The following is a 17,256-nucleotide window of genomic DNA, read 5'->3' on the forward strand; positions in this document are numbered from 1 at the left end:
TAAATATGATTCACTAGACAAGTAATTTCATAAGGAACAGCTTATATAGATTCTTAAATAACTGTCTTTTATTCACACTATCAGCCAGTAGCACATAGCTTTGTTTGATATACGTGTAGGTATTCCTGGAGGAGGAGAATAGGCAGAGCTGGGCTGGCATATACAGTGTGGAGGGGCATAATCAAAAGAAACGTCTAAGTCCGTTTTGGGCCTAGGGCCCTAATTGCCCTAAATCGGCAGCGTCCAAAGTCCATTCTCGAAAAATATATCCAAGATATATACCGTATTTTCTCGCATATAACGCGTGCGTTATACGTGGTTTTTACGTACCGCGCATACCCTTGCGCGTTATACGCGTGAGCGCGTTGTACAAAAATTTTTTTACATAGTTTCCCCCCCCCCCCCCCGACGCCCGATTCATCACCCGGAAGGAGCGCTCGCACTCCCACCCCGAAGGACCGCTCGCACCCCACCTGAAGGACCGCTTGCACCCCCACAGCCTCCCCCCCTCCCCCATGGAGAAGCAGTCTACCTTGTTTCCGGATGCCAGCCCAGCTGCTTCCTCTGCCGGCGGTCCTGCCCCTTCTCAGAGCCCTGTGCTGCGCTGCTTCCTCTTCAGGCGGTCCCACCCTTTCTCTGACATCAGAGAAAGGGCGGGACCGCCGGATGAGGAAGCAGCGCAGCAGGGCTCAGAGAAGGGGCGGGACCGCCGGCAGAGGAAACAGCTGGGCTCGCTGGCATCCGGAAACAAGGTAGCTTCTCCATGGGGGAGGGGGGGAGGCTGTGGGGGTGCAAGCGGTCCTTCAGGTGGGGTGCGAGCGGTCCTTCGGGGTGGGAGTGCGAGCGCTCCTTCCGGGTGATGAATCGGGCGTCAGGGGGGGGCATCAGGCTTTCAGGATGGGGACAGACCTTCAAGGGGGGACAGGACTTCAAGGGGGGACAGGACTTCAAGGGGGACAGGCAGACCTTCAAGGGGGGACAGGACTTCAAGGGGGGGACAGGACTTCAAGGGGGACAGGCAGACCTTCAAGGGGGAACAGGACTTCAAGGGGGACAGGCACACCTTCAAGGGGGGACAGGACTTCAAGGGGGACAGGCACACCTTCAAGGGGGGACAGGCACACCTTCAAGGGGGCACAGGACTTCAAGGGGGGACAGGACTTCAAGGGGGGACAGGACTTCAAGGGGGACAGGCAGACCTTCAAGGGGGGACAGGACTTCAAGGGGGACAGGCACACCTTCAAGGGGGGACAGGACTTCAAGGGGGACAGGCACACCTTCAAGGGGGGACAGGACTTCAAGGGGGGACAGGACTTCAAGGGGGACAGGCAGACCTTCAAGGGGGGACAGGACTTCAAGGGGGACAGGCAGACCTTCAAGGGGGGACAGGACTTCAAGGGGGACAGGCAGACCGAAGGGAGTGAAAAAGCTATAAAATAAACCCACTAGCGTGTCAATGTGTTGAGAGGAAGAGGTGGTCTGGGAAATTCTGCTGAGAAAACTCCGGGTCCATTTCCACCCCCCAGTTACCCTAGTCCACTCCACTCAACTGGTTCACACACTGAGTGGGTCTTTGGGTGTTGTTCCTGGGATCTCTTTCAGTGGTTTGTCAGTATCTCCTTGTGGTCCAAGGAAGGAAACTTTGTTAACCTTAGCATTGACCTTCAGAATATATTTGTAACAGCGTTGCTTGTGTGGCATTACCGTAAGCTATGTAGTGATGGAAAGAAAAAACAGACCTTTGCACATTTTTGCACTAGGTATATGGTATAGGTATATAGGTATAGGTATTCCTGCACAGCTAAGTCCTTGTGAAGTTACAGTACCTTGTTCTTTCTGTATTTGACATCTAGCAAGGTCTCTGTTTGGAAGGAATGATTTAAGTTATGGTAAAAGCAGATAGCGTTGCTGGTTTTAAAAAGGTTTGGACAAATTCCTGGAGGAAAAGTCCATAGTCTGTTATTAAGACATGGGGGAAGCGTCTGCTTGCCCTGGATCGGTAGCATGGAATGTTGTTATTCTTTGGGTTTTGACCAGGTATTTAGTGACCTGGATTGGCTACCATGAGAATGGGCTACAGGGCATGATGGACCATTGGACTGACCCAGTTAGGCTATTCTTATGTTCTCATCTGTAGGGGCCTTTGTTTTCACTTCTTATTTTAATGTATCTTTTTCTGGGAACTTATCAGTGTTTTTTCTAATGGGAACAAAAATGGACATAGGAGAACTCACGCACCATTCACACACCCTCCAACCAAAAACGTCAAAAGAAAAAAACTGTTCATTCTTATAAACAAACGTATAACTTTTAATCTAGAATTAGTGAGTATGAATTCAGCAACAAGAACAGAAATCACATGTTCATTCTTATAAACTATAACATTAACCGGTAGATCAAATGAAGTATCGAGGACAAAATAATCTAAATACAGTTACCGTAGTTACGGTAAAGTTGTACGGTAAATAAACAAAGTTTACAGGTTTATTCAGTCATCATCACAGTCATCTGAATCCTTGAATCCATCAAAATCTGAATTGTCATCATCATCATTAAATAAAGTGAGCACGGCCTGCAGACGATCCTCGTTTATTTCTGAAGTGATATCGTCATCGTCGTCGTCATCATCGCTGATATCCGTGTTGTTGCCTCCTTCCACTGCACTGGTAGTAGCCGTAGTGTCATTGGTTTTATAAACAATGCCCGCTTTTTTAAATCCGTTTACAATAGTATTTGGTGTTATTTTGTCCCATGCTAAAGCCACCCACTTGCAGACTTCTGTGAAAGTTGCCCGCTTCAGCCGCCCCGCGGGTGTGTACTCGTGCGTGCCGCTCTGCATCCACTGCTCCCACTCCTTCCTAACAAAAGTCTTGAATGGATGATTCACTGCGATGTCAAGTGGCTGCAGCTTACACGTCAGGCCTCCAGGTATCACAGCGATGTGGGCACGAGTAGAATTAATGTAGGCCTGAACATTTTTTTCTTTGTGGGCAGCCATGGCATCAAAAATTAACAAGGATTTTTTTGCAAAGAATCCACCCTGTCTTGCCCTAAAGCATTTATCTATCCACAATCTCATTACGTCGCAGTCCATCCATCCCTTCTTGTTGCAGTGCACAACCACACTGGTGGGCAGCTTTTCACGGGGCATAGTGACCCTTTTGAAAATGAGCATGGGCTTTAACTTAACCCCGCTAGCTGAGCAACCAAGAACTACTGTAAAACACGTTCTTTCATGCCCAGTTGTGGTGATGGCAACAGATTTAGTATCTGTGGGGGCTACGGTTCTTGTCGGTGGAATGTTGAATGCCATTGGAATTTCATCCATGTTGATGACGTCCTTTGCAGTGATGCCAAGTTCAGATATTTCTTTGGCGACAAAGTCACGGAAATCAATCAATTTTTGCTGCCAGTCATCCGGAAGTCGCTGGCCAACAGTTGTTCTCATTTTAACTGATAGTCCGTTCCTTTTCATAAATTTTGAGATCCATGTGAAGCCAGCTTTGAAGTCGGGTATTCCTCTTCCATTGGCAAGTAGTTTTGCCTTCATCTGAATCGCAACAGTAGAGACTGATTCATTTTGCTCCCTTCTCTCCAGAATCCACTGCTTCAAGTCATCCTCCAGCTGAGGCCATTTTGATTTGGCCCCACGACGTGCCCGTTTGCGCGGATTGCATTTCTCCAGTTCCTTCTTATCTTTTCTCCATTCACGCACCGATGTTTCTCCAACATTGAACTCTCTTGCTGCGGCCCGGTTGCCTATTTCCTCAGCTTTCGCAACGACTTTAAGCTTAAAGTCCGCTGTATATGACTTTCGTCTCATTCCTTCCATTATGGCAGTAAATTTAAATTTAATTGATAAACTCTACTACCTGGTAGATAAATGCAGAATACCAATCTGAAGAGATCAAATTACTGAAATGTGGGCTCTACATGCTGCATTAATCTTTTATAGGCTTACCCAAAGGCTGAGATGCTATTGTAAAGGAAAAATGGTATTTACTGGGCAAATTACAAGGCCAGATAGAGGGGGGACAAAGCCACATGGTCAAAAGCACACCGTGACAAAGGCCCGCCTTGGTGACAGATCAAAAGCGCGCCCCGACAACCCGGCGCAGAAAACTGAGCGGCAAGCATGCTCAGACCATCTTCTTTGTCTGTAGATGGTCTGCGCATGCTTACAGAGCGGCAAGCAGGACAGGGCGGCGAAATGAGCAGTCGGGACCAGAGGAGACTCGGGTCAGGGCTGGAAACGAGCAGGCGGAACCAGAGGAGACTCGGGGCAGGGCTGGAAATGAGCAGGCGGGAACAGAGGAGACTCGGGGCAGGGCTGGAAACGAGCAGGCGGGACCAGAGGAGACTCGGGGCAGGGCTGGAAACGAGCAGGCGGGACCAGAGGAGACTCGGGGCAGGGCTGGAAAGAGCAGGCGGGAACAGAGGAGACTCTGGGCAGGGCTGGAAACGAGCAGGCGGGACCAGAGGAGACTCGGGGCAGGGCTGGAAACGAGCAGGCGGGACCAGAGGAGACTCGGGGCAGGGCTGGAAACGAGCAGTCGGGACCAGAGGAGACTCGGGGCAGGGCTGGAAACGAGCAGTCGGGACCAGAGGAGACTCGGGGCAGGGCTGGAAACGAGCAGGCGGGACCAGAGGAGACTCGGGGCAGGGCTGGAAACGAGCAGTCGGGACCAGAGGAGACTCGGGGCAGGGCTGGAAACGAGCAGGCGGGACCAGAGGAGACTCGGGGCAGGGCTGGAAACGAGCAGGCGGGACCAGAGGAGACTCGGGGCAGGGCTGGAAACGAGCAGTCGGGACCAGAGGAGAGTCGGGGTGGGCGAAAGGAGAGTCGGGGTGGCCAGAGGAGAGTCGGGGCGGGTGAAAGGAGAGTTGGACGGCGACGGGGGAGTCGGGGCGGCATGTGCGGTATACGTGTGTGCGCGGTATATAAAAATTTCTGTACATAAAGTAGTGTTTTTTGCGCGCTATACCCGTGTGCGCGTTTTACACGGGTGCGCGTTATCTATGTGAAAATACGGTATATATTTTTTGAGAATTGTCTATCTGGACGTCCAGGGATTTATACCACATTCTCAACCAAAAATGTGTCCGAGTCTCAAATGCCCAGTTATAGGCTATGGTGAGCTATCCAAAACCCACTATACCCACAAAACCCTAATAGCCCTTATGGCTGCAGGTGGCACCTATATGGCAGTACAGTAGGTTTTTTTTTGGGGGGGGGGTTGGTGGGCTCCCATTTTTCACCGTGAATGTCGTGGTTAGAGTGGCTTATGGGCCTGAGTCCTCCTCTCTATGGTTCACTAGCCCACCCCCCAGACTACTTAAGCCACCTCTGTGCAGCTCTACTAGGCTTTCCCTATGCCAGGTGCTGATGTTCGGAGGCAGTCATGTATGCTTTTATTCTGAACTTTGTGGGGGTGCAACGGGGTCAGTGAACACAGGGGGAGTGCCGCGTGTTGCTTGTGAGCTGCAGGTTGTCGATCCCTGCATTAGACAAATATAAGAATTATGCAAACATAATGTTGTGCAGTAAAAAATACTCCTCCGTCAGTATCAGTATGGTTACTTGACCTCTGTAGTAAAAACTTGGAAAATACCATGATTTGTTTTATGGCTTGGCAACTAAGCCAATTAAAAAGAAAAGGAAGTCAGCTTTATGTGGAAAAGCCCACTTAGTAACTGCATGTAGAAAAATCAAAGCATTATATCCAAGGAACTCAGGAGCAGCATAACTACTGGAGCATCTGTCCTATCCAAAACTCACATGTCTAAACATTTGTCTTCTTAATTCACGCTGTAACGTGAGTTCCTCATTTCACTCCCCCACAATACTAAATTTCTAATTTGGTCTCAGTTCCATTTAAATTGGCCTGTACAATGTGCCTGAACTTGTTTTCTGCTTCCTGTAATTTATCTCAAATATTTTTGAAACTCAAAAGGAAATTAATTTCATACTCAATCTGAGGGAAAGTTAAATGAGGTTTAGAAGGATCGCAAAGTGTACATGAATCTTGTTTTAGTGAACATCTAATGAGGGCTTGCTGTGTAGTAAGAGCTTTTGCAAGCGATGTTTTCTTTGCCGCAGAGGACAGGATGAAGAGAGTTTGAGAAGGAAAGCAAAGAATGCACAGAGCAATGAGATACCAGAAAAAGAGATCATTAGTGTATCTCTTCTGTAAGTCGATATAAGCAATTAATCAAATACATAATAAACTTGGAAACTTGGAAACTTTTACCACAGCGACCTGCGATAAAAAACTTATCTCACGCTAACAATTAGGGCTCCTTTTACAAAGGCACACTAGCGGTTTAACGTGCGTAATAGCGCACGCTAAACCGCCGGACACGCTAGCTGCTACCACTTCCTCTTGAGCAGGCGGTAGTTTTTGGCCAGCGCGGGGGTTAGCGCGTGATGAAAAGTTAACCCCGCTAGCACGCCTTTGTAAAAGGAGCCCTTAGTGTGTGATAAATGCTGACAGCCATTATATTCCTGTGAGCATCTTAGAATTTAGCTCATGCTAATTAATGCATGCTAAATTGGGTAGTGCACCTTAGTAAGAGGACCCCATAATTATTATAGTCACCCTAGCACCTTTTTATATATGTACCGTATTTTCGCGGATATAACGCGCGCGTTATACGCGATTTTACCTACCGCGCATACCCCTCGCGCGTTATATGCCTGAGCGCGGTATAGAAAAGTTTTTAAACATAGTTCCCACCCCGCCCGACGCCCGATTCACCCCCCCAGCAGGACCGCTCGCACCCCCACCCCGAACAACCGCTCGCACGCGCTCCCACCCGCACCCGCATCCACGATCGGAGCAAGAGGGAGCCCAAGCCCTCTTGCCCGGCCGACTCCCCGACGTCCGATACATCCCCCCCCCCCCGAAGGACCGCCGACTTCCCGACAATATCGGGCCAGGAGGGAGCCCAAACCCTCCTGGCCACGGCGACCCCCTACCCCCACCCCGCACTACATTACGGGCAGGAGGGATCCCAGGCCCTCCTGCCCTCGACGCAAACCCCCCTCCCTCCAACGACCGCCCCCCCCAAGAACCTCCGACCGCCCCCCCAGCCGACCCGCGACCCCCCCGGCCGCCCCCCACGACCCCCCCACCCCCCTTCCCCGTACCTTTGGAAGTTGGCCGAACAGACGGGAGCCAAACCCGCCTGTCCGGCAGGCAGCCAACGAAGGAATGAGGCCGGATTGGCCCATCCGTCCTAAAGCTCCGCCTACTGGTGGGGCCTAAGGCGCGTGGGCCAATCAGAATAGGCCCTGGAGCCTTAGGTCCCACCTGGGGGCGCGGCCTGAGACACATGGTCGGGTTTGGCCCATGTGCCTCAGGCCGTGCCCCCAGGTGGGACCTAAGGCTCCAGGGCCTATTCTGATTGGCCCACGCGCCTTAGGCCCCACCAGTAGGCGGAGCTTTAGGACGGATGGGCCAATCCGGCCTCATTCCTTCGTTGGCTGCCTGCCGGACAGGCGGGTTTGGCTCCCGTCTGTCCGGCCAACTTCCAAAGGTACGGGGAAGGGGGGTGGGGGGGGTCGTGGGGGTCGGCCAGGGGGGTCGCGGGTCGGCTGGGGGACGGGCGGAGGTTCTTGGGGGGGGCGGTCGTTGGGGGGGAGGGGGGTTTGCGTCGAGGGCAGGAGGGCCTGGGATCCCTCCTGCCCGTAATGTAGTGCGGGGTGGGGTTAGGGGGTCGCCGTGGCCAGGAGGGTTTGGGCTCCCTCCTGGCCCGATATTGTTGGGGAGTCGGCGGTCCTTCGGGGTGAGGGTGCGAGTGGTCCTGCCGGGGGGGGGGGGGATGTATCGGACGTCGGGGGGGGGCATCAGGCTTTCAGGATGGGGACAGACCTTCAAGGGGGGACAGGACTTCAAGGGGGGACAGTGCACGGAAGTCAGGGGGGGTGAACGGAGAGTCGGGACAGCGCACGGAAAGTCAGGGCGGGCGAAAGGAGCGTCGGGCATCATGCGCGTTATATGCCTGAGCGCGGTATAGAAAAGTTTTGGTACATATCATCGTGATTTCTGCGCGCTATACCCCTGTGCGCGTTTTACACAGGTGCGCGTTATATCCGCGAAAATACGGTATTCATGTATGTATGTATGTATGTATTTATTCATTTTGCAAAAATACATGCATTCCCCACAGTAGGGGATTTTCAAATTTATAATCTTCAAGTGAATTAAAAATTTTTAAATCAGCTTAAATAAATTCTTCCGAGCGACACCACTCCACTGCTCAATAAACTTTCAGAGCAGTGCAGATTTTTCTATAGAGATCACTGGTTAAAATTTAATAGTTATTACATCGCATTGAGATCATTGTGGGATGCTGTGGTAAGTATGGAATCTTTCGCTGGCTTTTACAAAGCTGCAGTAAAGATTTCTTCTGGACCGTTGAGGTAAATGCTTGATAATTTTAGGGCTGCTTCTGCTTCTGTTTCTACCTCAACCCAGCCCATATTGATAAGAATAACAATTGATAAGGATAGCAAGTTAAAAGGCCAAGTGCGATCTATATAAGTTTTGAAAATATACAGTTAGGGGAGTTGTTCTTTGCCCCACAACCCACCACTAAAACATAACTCCTTTTGAAAACTGGCCTGACTGTTGCCTTTTTTACTGAAAAGCATAAGAAACAACTGTCCTAACTTTTAAAATATTTGAACAAGTCTTAGGGTTTGTTTTCTTGAACAGGAGACTTCGGAGTTCTGGGAAATTTTTTTTTTTAAAAGCCTCTCGTCATGGCAAAGTACATTTCTGGAGCATTCTCTGATGGTTTGGCGGGTACAGCGATCATATGTAACCAGACTAAGTACCCTAGGATATGAATCTGCTGCTTCTGGCAAGCATTAATCTCTAAAGCAGCCCAGATTAGCTCAGTTTTGGCATTTCTTCATCTCAGGTGTCACGATGGAAACAAAACATTTTTGCACAAATTGGCCGTAAGCAGGTGTAGGAGCTTCCTGTGAGGACTTCTTGCCTGATCCAAATGTATTCAATATTTTTCAAAGAAGTGGATATTTTGAAAGCATGAATTGCAAAACAAAAAATGTGAGCTTTTATGGGTTTCTTTTTGTGATGAAGCACAAGCCTGAACAATATAGGATATGTGTAAAATTGGATTAAAATCATTCTGTAATAATTACCACCACACTATAGCAGATATTCTGAACTGACTTAATCTGTCTGTCTTTTAGAATCAGGTTTAATATTGAAGGACATAATAAAGGATAATATATTAGAAAACAAGCTACACTGTTTTTCTTTTTTCTGTAGAATTTATTAACCACTGAGCCTACAGCCCATCTTGATGTTAGGTGGGGGAAGGGCTTTGAGAAATATATAATACTTCTACAGTCATTTGTCTCTGAACAGTTGCAGAAGCTGATTGCAGGTTTTTTCACAGTCTTAAAAAAAAAATGATATCACCATGTAACAAGCTTTATTTATTTATTGTTCCTGGGTAATAAGTGTTCTTTCTTAATTGCCTATGCCACAAAACTATAGAAAATGACTATCATTCCCCTCAGGCTTTGCTTTTGAAATTTACCTTTTTGGGCATCTCTTCATTGACAGTTCATCCAGAAGCATCAAAGCCGTGCTGCTCCATAACGGGAACAAGTACCCGTCTCTTCCACTGGCTCACTCAGTGCACCTCAAAGAGGATTACAATAGTAACAGGACCTTACTAGGTGCCTTGAAATATGAAGGCAAATAGAATGTTGGGCATGATAAAGAAAGGAATCTCGAGTAGATCGGAGAAAGTTATAATGCCGCTTTATAGGGCAATGGTCAGACCACACTTGGAATACTGCGTCCAACATTGGTCTCCCTACCTAAAGAAGGATATAAAACTGCTGGAGAGGGTGCAGAGACGAGCAACAAAACTGGTGAAGGGTATGGAAAAACTGGAATACGAGGACAGACTTATAACACTAGGATTATTCTCCCTTGAGAAAAGGAGACTGCGTGGGGATATGATCGAGATCTTCAAAATACTGAAAGGAATCGACAAAATAGAGCAGAGAAGATTATTTACGTTGTCCAATTTGACACGGACTAGAGGACATGTAATGAAGCTAAGGGGGGACAGGTTCAGGACTAATGTCAGGAAGTTCTGCTTCACTCAGAGAGTGGTTGACACCTGGAATGCCCTCCCAGATGAGATTATTGCGGAATCGACCGTCCTAGGCTTCAAGAGCAAACTAGATGCATATCTCCTTAAGAGAGGCATGTAAGGATATGGTGGACTATAAATTACGACAGGTGTACACCTGGCAGGGCCTCCGCGTGTGCGGATCGCCGGACTTGATGGACCGAAGGTCTGATCCGGAGATGGCATTTCTTATGTTCTTATGTTCTTAATTGTGATTCATATGTTGCTTTTTATGACTTTATAAGAATGAAAAGATGAAAATTTGGCATTTTCACATTTTAAATAGGTAAATTGCAAAATTTTATTCTCCTGGTCACAAAAGCAAAGTTTAATGGAAATAAATTAAACTAAACTAAAGCTTAACTTTTTATACCGAGTCATCATTCTGAGAATGCTCGACTCAGTTTACACACAGCAATTAAATAAATAGGGAATGATTTACAAATGATAAATAGAAGATAGTAGTAAAATTTCAAAAGAATTAATTTTCAAAATGTTTGGCAAATAGAGTAATTTTTAAAGATTTACAGAAAAATTGAAACGAACTGGAACTCCTTAAAAAAAAGGGGAGATCATTCCAAAGTTGAGAGAATTTAAAAACCAAAGATTGACTGAAGATCTTGACTCCTTTAATCCCTTTTTTAGAAGGAAGGGAGAGTTTAAATTGTTGGCTACCTCTTTCAAAGGAGAATCAGTAAACATTCCAAAATAAAGGAATAAGAGGATTAAAGATACCATGTAGAATTTTAAAAGAAATACAAGCGCATTTAAATTGAATTCTAAAATAAACCGGGAGCCAATGAAGACTCTGAAGCAAAGGGGTCACATGGTCAAATTTACGTTTTCCAAAGATCAGCTTCGCAGCAGTATTCTGACTTAATTGTAATCTATAAAGACAAATTTTTGTAATGTCGAGGTAGATAGCGTTACAGTAATCAAGACGAGATAATATAATTGATGGAACTAAGATAGAAAAATGACGGTGATGAAAAAGATGTCTAAACTTCCTCAGTATTCACAAACTAAAGCATGAGCAATTAAGAAATTACACTAACTGCCCAGGAACAAAAATTATGTTATATTAACTAGTTTGATAAGCTCTATTAAGGGCTCCTTTTATCAAGGTGCGATAGGCGGTTAACGCGCGGAATACCGCACTTTCAACCGCCTGCCGCGCTAGTCGCTAACGCCTCCATTGATGAGGCATTAGTTTTTAGGCTTGCCGCGGGGGTTAGCTTGTGATGAAATGTCCGACGCGCTAACCCCCGTAGCGCGCCTTGATAAAAGGAGCCCTAAGTTTTCTATATCTTGTGAAAAGAAACTGGGATGTGAAGCTTCAAATTAAGGAGTACAGCCACAAACTTTGTTGTATACTGACTTCAGGGGCTTATGAGAGGATTACTTGGTTCTTTCTTGTTTCCTCATAGATGTTCGTAGAAGAACAATTTATGAGTACCACCGGGTGGAGCTGCAAATGTCAAAGATTACCAATCTCTCCGCTGTGGAAATGCTGCCTCTTCCCAGTAAGTAGAGTTAACATTTAGAGGCAGGACTAGGGTTACTATATTTTTCTCCGGGAAACCCGGACACATGACCCCGCCCTGTTCTGCTTCCAGCCCCACCCCATTCTGCCCCAAACCTGCCCAATTCTGCCTCCAGTTCTGCCCTGCCCCCACAAAGCCTCCTCTCTTCTTCCGGATGAGTTCAAGCCACGTCTGCAGGGCCTGGAGCATGCATGGATGTATGTGATGTCTTCCACGCATGCTCAGAGGCCCTCCAGATGCAGCCGGAGCTCATCGGGGTTTTCCAAAACCCAGACAAATGCCAGGTTATGGAAAGTCAATCTGGGAGTTCTGACAGTTCTCTAAAAGATGACATGTCCGGGTTTTCCTGGACATCTGGTAACCCTAGGCAGGACCTGGTTTCAAATTCTGAGTTGTAGAATATTACTTCTAAATGAGTTCCCAGCTGGAGGGCACATAATCTCCCATGTCTCAAATGAGGCTGTAGGTTGAGGGCTTTCTTCATTTTTTTTGATAACTTACATTTAGACATTAATGCATGATTTTCTAATGGAAGTGTCAATATGTTTTCTGTTTTACAAGTAGCAGGAATGTCTTCTAGGTTTCTCAACTTAAATGAACCTTTTTTATTCACTCAAAAATCCATGCATTTTGCATAGCATAGCATAGTAGATGACAGCAGATAAAGACCCGAATGGTCCATCCAGTCTGCCCAACCTGATTCAATTTAAATGTTTGTTTTTTTTTCGTTGTCTTAGCTATTTCTGGGCAAGAATCCAAAGAGAACTAATTAATTTTTCTTTGCTTAGTATAGATTATTTAGAAATCACCACATTTCACTGCAGTGGAATGATGTGAAGCCTCAAAAAAGTTCTTTATCTGAATTACCTATGTAAATTGAGGTCACTAGTGCTATTTGTACATTAACACATTGTAAATTGATAGCCAACCCATTCTGAGCTCCTGGGGGACGTAGGGATAGAAATCACATAAAAAAAAATAAATAAAATATAAAACTCAGATACTACAACAATCTTCCATAACAACATCGTAGATGATGGCAAATAAAGGTCACATTAATCCATCCAACCTTCCTGGTTGAGATTCTTCCACCTTAGGAAAATCAATGCATTAATCCCTATATACACCCCATACCAGTTCCTCAACACAGTTCCTACCATATGTATCCCATATATGCACACAATCTGCTAAAGTACTGTCCTCTACTTCCTCTCCTATTAAACCATTTCAGCCTTGTTACTCTCATCCTTGATTCCTAAAACAAAAATCCATAAGCCATTATTGAGATGGCTTGGAGAAATCCACTGCTTATTCCTAGGATAAGTAGCATAAAATCTGTTTTACTCCTTGGGATTCTGCCAGGTACCTGTGACCTGGGTTGGCCACTGTTGGAAACAGGATACTGGGCTTGGTGGACTTTTGATCTGTCCCAGTATAGCAACTCTTATGTTCTAAGGATAATACTCAGGCCAGCACCCAGCATCTTTCATCTTTAACCATGGTCCCTCCTTGCAGGTTACTGCAGTAAGACTGGAAGCTCAATGCTGTTGTATAGCTGCTGTTTAAGGCTGTGACTTCTGTGGTATGCAGGTTATACCAGTCCCTCTAAACCAGTGGTCTCAAACTCAAACCCTTTGCAGGGCCACATTTTGGATTTGTAGGTACTTGGAGGGCTTCAGAAAAAAATAACGTCTTATTAAAGAAATGACAATTTTGCATGAGGTAAAACTATTTATAGTTTATAAATCTTTCCTTTTGGCTAAGTCTTAATAATAATATTGTCATTTATAGCTAAAGAGACTTATGATCAAGAAACTGTTTTATTTTACTTTTGTGATTATGAGGGCTGTGAGTTTGAAACCATTGCTCTAAACCTTCTTTTTCTCACTAAGGATCCTCTCTGTGCTTGTTTAACAAATGAATATAGTTACTTCTTTTCTTTTAACTCTCTTAACATTTTTATCTCCAGCACCACCTCCAAGAGTTCATGAAGAAATATTTTATGGTGCAACCCCCTTGAAAGTATACATATCTAGTTCTCTAAGGAGATCATTGTAAAAAGGTTATGCAGCTCAGGTGTCTCGTGGTAATTTTGGGGTCCTTTTATTAAGGTGCGCTAACTGATTTAGCATGCTCTAAAGATTAGTATATACTAAATACTAAGACATCCATTATATTCTATGGGCATCTTAGCATTTAACGCGCGTTAAATCAGTTAGCGCATCTTATTAAAAGGACCTCTTTGTGTTCAGCGCACACTTCCCATGTGCTAAAAATAGGGGCGGGTTTGGGGCTGGAGAGTAGGCATGCCCATCATTAATTGGTTAGTGCAGCTACATCATTGTGTGCTAATCAATTAGCTTATTGTTGATGTTGGAGTCCTTAGCACCTAGAAAATAGGTGTCAGTAAGGGCTCACACGCTAATGCCCAACGCTTATGGGAAAATTAATGTATGGCCATTAATAAGGAAAATGGAAAATGTAGCCATTGCTAAATGTGCTAGTGATAGTGCTGGCCATTTTTTAGCTTTGAAATAACATGAATCCTAACAAAAAGTATAGCAAAAATTGTTCAAAAGAAAATACTTCTTACAATATATATTAACATACTAGGAGTGATTCTATGACCCAAAATTTTTAGCCATTTTTTAGCGGCATTTTGTCAGTAGTGGTGCAGGAGGGTGGAATACCCCAGGCGCTGTCTTGTTGGGGGTGCCAGCACTTCTCCTCCTCTCCACTCACCTATCTCTTCAAATCTTCACTGGTAGTGAGCAGCATCTCCTATCTGTTGCTCATGCTGAACTCAACTCTCCTTTTAACATCACTTCCTGTTCATGGGACCGGGAAGTGACATCAGAGGGAGTGCTAAGGCTGGCGTAAGCAGCAGATAGAATATGCTGCTCACTTCCTATGAAGATTTGAAGAGATGGGTGAGGGAAAAGGAGGAGAAGTGTCGGTGTCTCCTCCAAGAGGCTCGTGGTGTTGGGGGGAGCGCATTGTGATCCTGCTTCATTCCTGCTCAAAATCCATACATAACTTTCTTTGAGACTCAAAACTTTGGAGAAAAAAAGGCCTCACATTGGCTTCTTAGGCCAAAAAATTCCCAATATGTTCTCAGTTGTAATCTTGTGATTATAAAAAACAAATCAAGATACAATGTACTAAAATCTCAAAGAATGCAGGTACACAGAGCAACGCAATGCAGGCAGGTCATCCTTCAAGCCATGAACAGCAAAAATATGAAGCAAAAACTCTGTGGAATGATGATGTTCCTAAATGGACTTTATTTGAAAATGTCAAAGTTCCAAAGGTACACTAATATCATCCACATAAAATAAAATCATCCACATAAAAGTAAAATAATCCACATAAAAATCTTAAAGAACCTAGTCCGCTAGAGATGCAGGACCCAACACGGTCCGCGTTTTGACAAAAAGTCTTCTTCAGGGGTCCCTGGGGGTCCTATAATGATGAATACGAGGGAAAGCTAATATGTGGTGAGCCGGAAGTGAGACACTGCTGCGGGAAGCAGCTGGGTGTGGGAAGCCCAATCCAAGCCTAATTAACTTTAAAGGGGGAATCTGGAGGACGCTGTGTGGGAAGCCAAGAAGACAGCTGGTGCTCACAGACGCAAGGGAGAGCCGTATTTGGCGCGGGCCTTTAGAAAGGTACGATGGGGTGGGTTGTTTTTTTGTTTTTTTTTAAGTGTCTTCGCTGCATAAGACGCACCGATATTTCCACCCACTTTTGGGTGAAAAAAGTGTGTCTTATGTAGCGAAAAATACGGTACTCATTTGTGGAACATTTTATACATATTCTTTTAAACTTGTAACACATTGTTTATAAGCTTAATGCATTTCCTATTTCTTGCATTGTACAGCCTGTCTCCAATTGAACAGTTGTGGTTCTTGTGTCAGTACCCAGATTGGGTTCAATTGCAGTTGGTGTAATAAACTCGAAAGGTAAGGAGTCTAATAATCAGCTTTTCAAATTTAAATTAAAAGGAATTCAAAATGTTTCATCTGTATTACGCCTAGATTTTCTTTTCTGTGTCACTTATTTGGGTATTAAAAGAATTAATCTCCATGCAGACAGTGTGTCCAGTACAGTCAGAACTTTATTAAGCATTTCTTCCATTAAACATTGTGAAGCTCCAATTTAAGAAACAGTTCAAAACTCAGTTGCTTGTTACCACATTTTTGTGACCTATTAGTCAATACTTGAACAGATTATATAACTATGAGTATTTTAAGATTTTAGGGGTCCTTTTTTAAGTTATGCTAACTGATTTAGCGTGCACTAAATGCTAAGGCACCCACAGAATATAATGGATGCCTTATCATTTAGCGCACGCTAATCTTTAGAGCGCACTAAACCGGTTAGTGTGTGCTAAATCTTAATAAAAGGTGCCTTAATAAAAGGACCCCTTAGTTTGTCATTTATATTATGTTTGTTAATTGATGTGAACCATGTAGCTGGGGTTTCTTTTTATGCTATAGAAAAATTTTAAATAAATAAATAACTCCCCCTTTTAGAAAACTGCACTAGCAGTTTTTTCGCTAAATTCTCTGCACTGCTCCCAACGCTCATAGGAACTCTATGGGGTCCTTTTATCAAGGTGCAGTAGGGGGTTTAACGTGCGGAATACAGCACGTTAAACGCCTGCTGCGCTAGCTGCTAACGCCTCCATTGATGAGGCGTTAGTATTTTGGCTTGCCGCGGGGGTTAGCGGGTGTTGAAATGTCCGACGTGCTAAGCCCCGTAGCGCACCTTGATAAAAGGAGCCCTATGAGTGTCGGGAGCAGCACAGAGTACTCAGTGTGCCAGCCTGTGCTAAAAACCGCTATTGTGGTTTTATAAAAGGGAGGGATAAATAAATTTAGTTTTGCAAAATATATTAATTTTTTTATTTAATTAGTTTTTTTTTCATTTAAAAACTTTGTTTTATTGAAGTTTAACATATAACAAGTGATTAAATAAAATACAAAGAGATTTTATAGAACAAATAATTTATAAATGTAAAACATTGCTGCAGAGAAGACTAAAAACATCTATGTAGACAATCTTAAATATACATATGTATCCATAGGTTTAGGTAAAGACCATAGATTAGATACAATTCAATTAGAACTCATTTTAGTAAATTAAGCATCAAAAGCAATAAGTAAAACATTAGGATAAGAAATTATACTCAAAGTTACAAGCTGAAATGTAATAATTACCTCAAAAATAATGTTATTGGAAACCATATTTTGTTAGTTTTAAAGCTCCTATTAGTAAGGGAATTTGCTTTGCATTCATATTTATGAATCATCATGACCGTAGCCCACCAAAAAGAGGTGTTTAATAATTGAGCTGACTTCCAGTGTGAGAGAATCATTTGCACAGTAAGAGCCATAAGAATATTGAGTAACTTAGAATGCCATTTGTCCAGCACATCAGGCAAAGCAAAAGAACGAAAGAGAACAATATCAAAAGATAACTGAGAAGAAATAGGAAGTATAGTGCATATGGTTTTCCATACTGGTCT

General features: G+C 44.6%; 1 protein-coding gene across 5 annotated transcripts in view; it reads left to right on the forward strand.

Annotated features, from left to right (window-relative positions):
* Nucleotides 1-17,256, forward strand: part of PLXDC2 (plexin domain containing 2) — a 600,976-nt gene that overhangs the window by 507,356 nt on the left and 76,364 nt on the right. For all 5 annotated transcript variants that reach the window (XM_033931311.1, XM_033931312.1, XM_033931308.1 and 2 more), the window contains 2 exons: nucleotides 11,610-11,705; nucleotides 15,607-15,688. In XM_033931311.1, coding sequence (XP_033787202.1) covers nucleotides 11,610-11,705; nucleotides 15,607-15,688 — 178 coding nt within the window. The remainder of the gene's footprint in view (nucleotides 1-11,609; nucleotides 11,706-15,606; nucleotides 15,689-17,256) is intronic.

This window comes from Geotrypetes seraphini, chromosome 2 (genome assembly GCF_902459505.1).
Source record: "Geotrypetes seraphini chromosome 2, aGeoSer1.1, whole genome shotgun sequence".
Classification (NCBI taxonomy): domain Eukaryota; kingdom Metazoa; phylum Chordata; class Amphibia; order Gymnophiona; family Dermophiidae; genus Geotrypetes; species Geotrypetes seraphini.